General features: G+C 36.7%; 1 protein-coding gene across 1 annotated transcript in view; it reads right to left on the bottom strand.

Annotated features, from left to right (window-relative positions):
- The window catches only part of LOC121813892 (OX-2 membrane glycoprotein-like), a gene marked incomplete at its 5' end in the record, with an annotated part of 5,630 nt that overhangs the window by 2,197 nt on the left and 2,373 nt on the right, over positions 1 to 1,060 (bottom strand). Inside the window, 3 exons of the mRNA XM_042217854.1 lie at positions 489 to 539; positions 726 to 825; positions 986 to 1,060. Of these exons, the coding sequence (XP_042073788.1) occupies positions 489 to 539; positions 726 to 825; positions 986 to 1,060 (226 nt within the window). The remainder of the gene's footprint in view (positions 1 to 488; positions 540 to 725; positions 826 to 985) is intronic.

Raw genomic sequence — 1,060 nt, 5'->3', positions numbered from 1 at the left:
GTGAAGAGACCATTAATGCTGAAACATGTAGACAGGTTTGGGAGCAACCACCTGGAAAACATCTGCTAATACTAGTCTACTTCTACTAGTGTATGTGCAGCAGATGTTTGTGGCTGGGTGTTCAAAAACACGGCATGCATTTTTAATTTCTCCTTGATATTTGGCCCGATGAATATTATGAATATTGGGCCCGATGAATGTAAAAACAAAGAATTACCAGATTTTTTTTTTACCTGATTTTTGTTTCTAAGAAAAATGAGAGCCACATGAGGATATTCATTTAAAATTTTGATAGGACAGTAGCAGTATAATGTCCTCGTAAGTGGATATCAGGCCCTTGTAGAGCAAAATTTTGTATTTTGGTCTAAATAACCCAAAATGTGATGTCCACATATGTGGATGCCAGGTCCTAGCAGTTTAAATGATATTCCAACGAATTAATGAAAAAAATAACAAAAAGAATTTGAATAATTATCAAACAGTCTTACCCGTCCATCTTATTGGTTGACTTTTGTGGTGTTTTGCTCTTCTCATGGTCCCTGAGTGACAGAGGGATTTAAGGTTTAAAGTTTAAAGTCAGTACTACAAATATCTGCAGATATTACTGGATAGATGTGGGTTAGGCTCTTAGAGTCATAAATCATTATTATATTAACATATCCAGGAATGACACCATATATTATCATATTAACAAGAAGACATATTAAACCACATGTGAAAGTTACCTCTGCTTGTCTTTTTCTTTAAGACGAACAGTGACGAGCAGAATTACACAACCAAGGACCAACACCAGTACTACAGCTGATAAAATTATCACGGTGGAATCTGAGAGAAAAGCAAGAAAAATGTGACACTGAACAACACGGATACATTAATCATGGATAAAAAGGAAACGCAGAAGTACTAAGTTCACTGATATTAGGTCTCAGTCGAACTAACCCAGATATAATCGATCTATAAATCTGTGACTGAAAGAGTTTCTCACCATATTCATGATCAGACGTCCGCTGGACCTCAGGAATCGTCACCATCACCTCTCTGTGAGGAGCAGAGAGCACTC

The sequence above is a fragment of the Haplochromis burtoni genome, unplaced genomic scaffold, assembly GCF_018398535.1.
Source record: "Haplochromis burtoni strain Fernald_Lab_line unplaced genomic scaffold, NCSU_Asbu1 Contig_3278, whole genome shotgun sequence".
In the NCBI taxonomy this organism is placed as follows: domain Eukaryota; kingdom Metazoa; phylum Chordata; class Actinopteri; order Cichliformes; family Cichlidae; genus Haplochromis; species Haplochromis burtoni.
The sequence above is the reverse complement of the archived record's forward strand: the minus strand, read 5'-3'. Positions and strand labels throughout refer to the sequence as shown.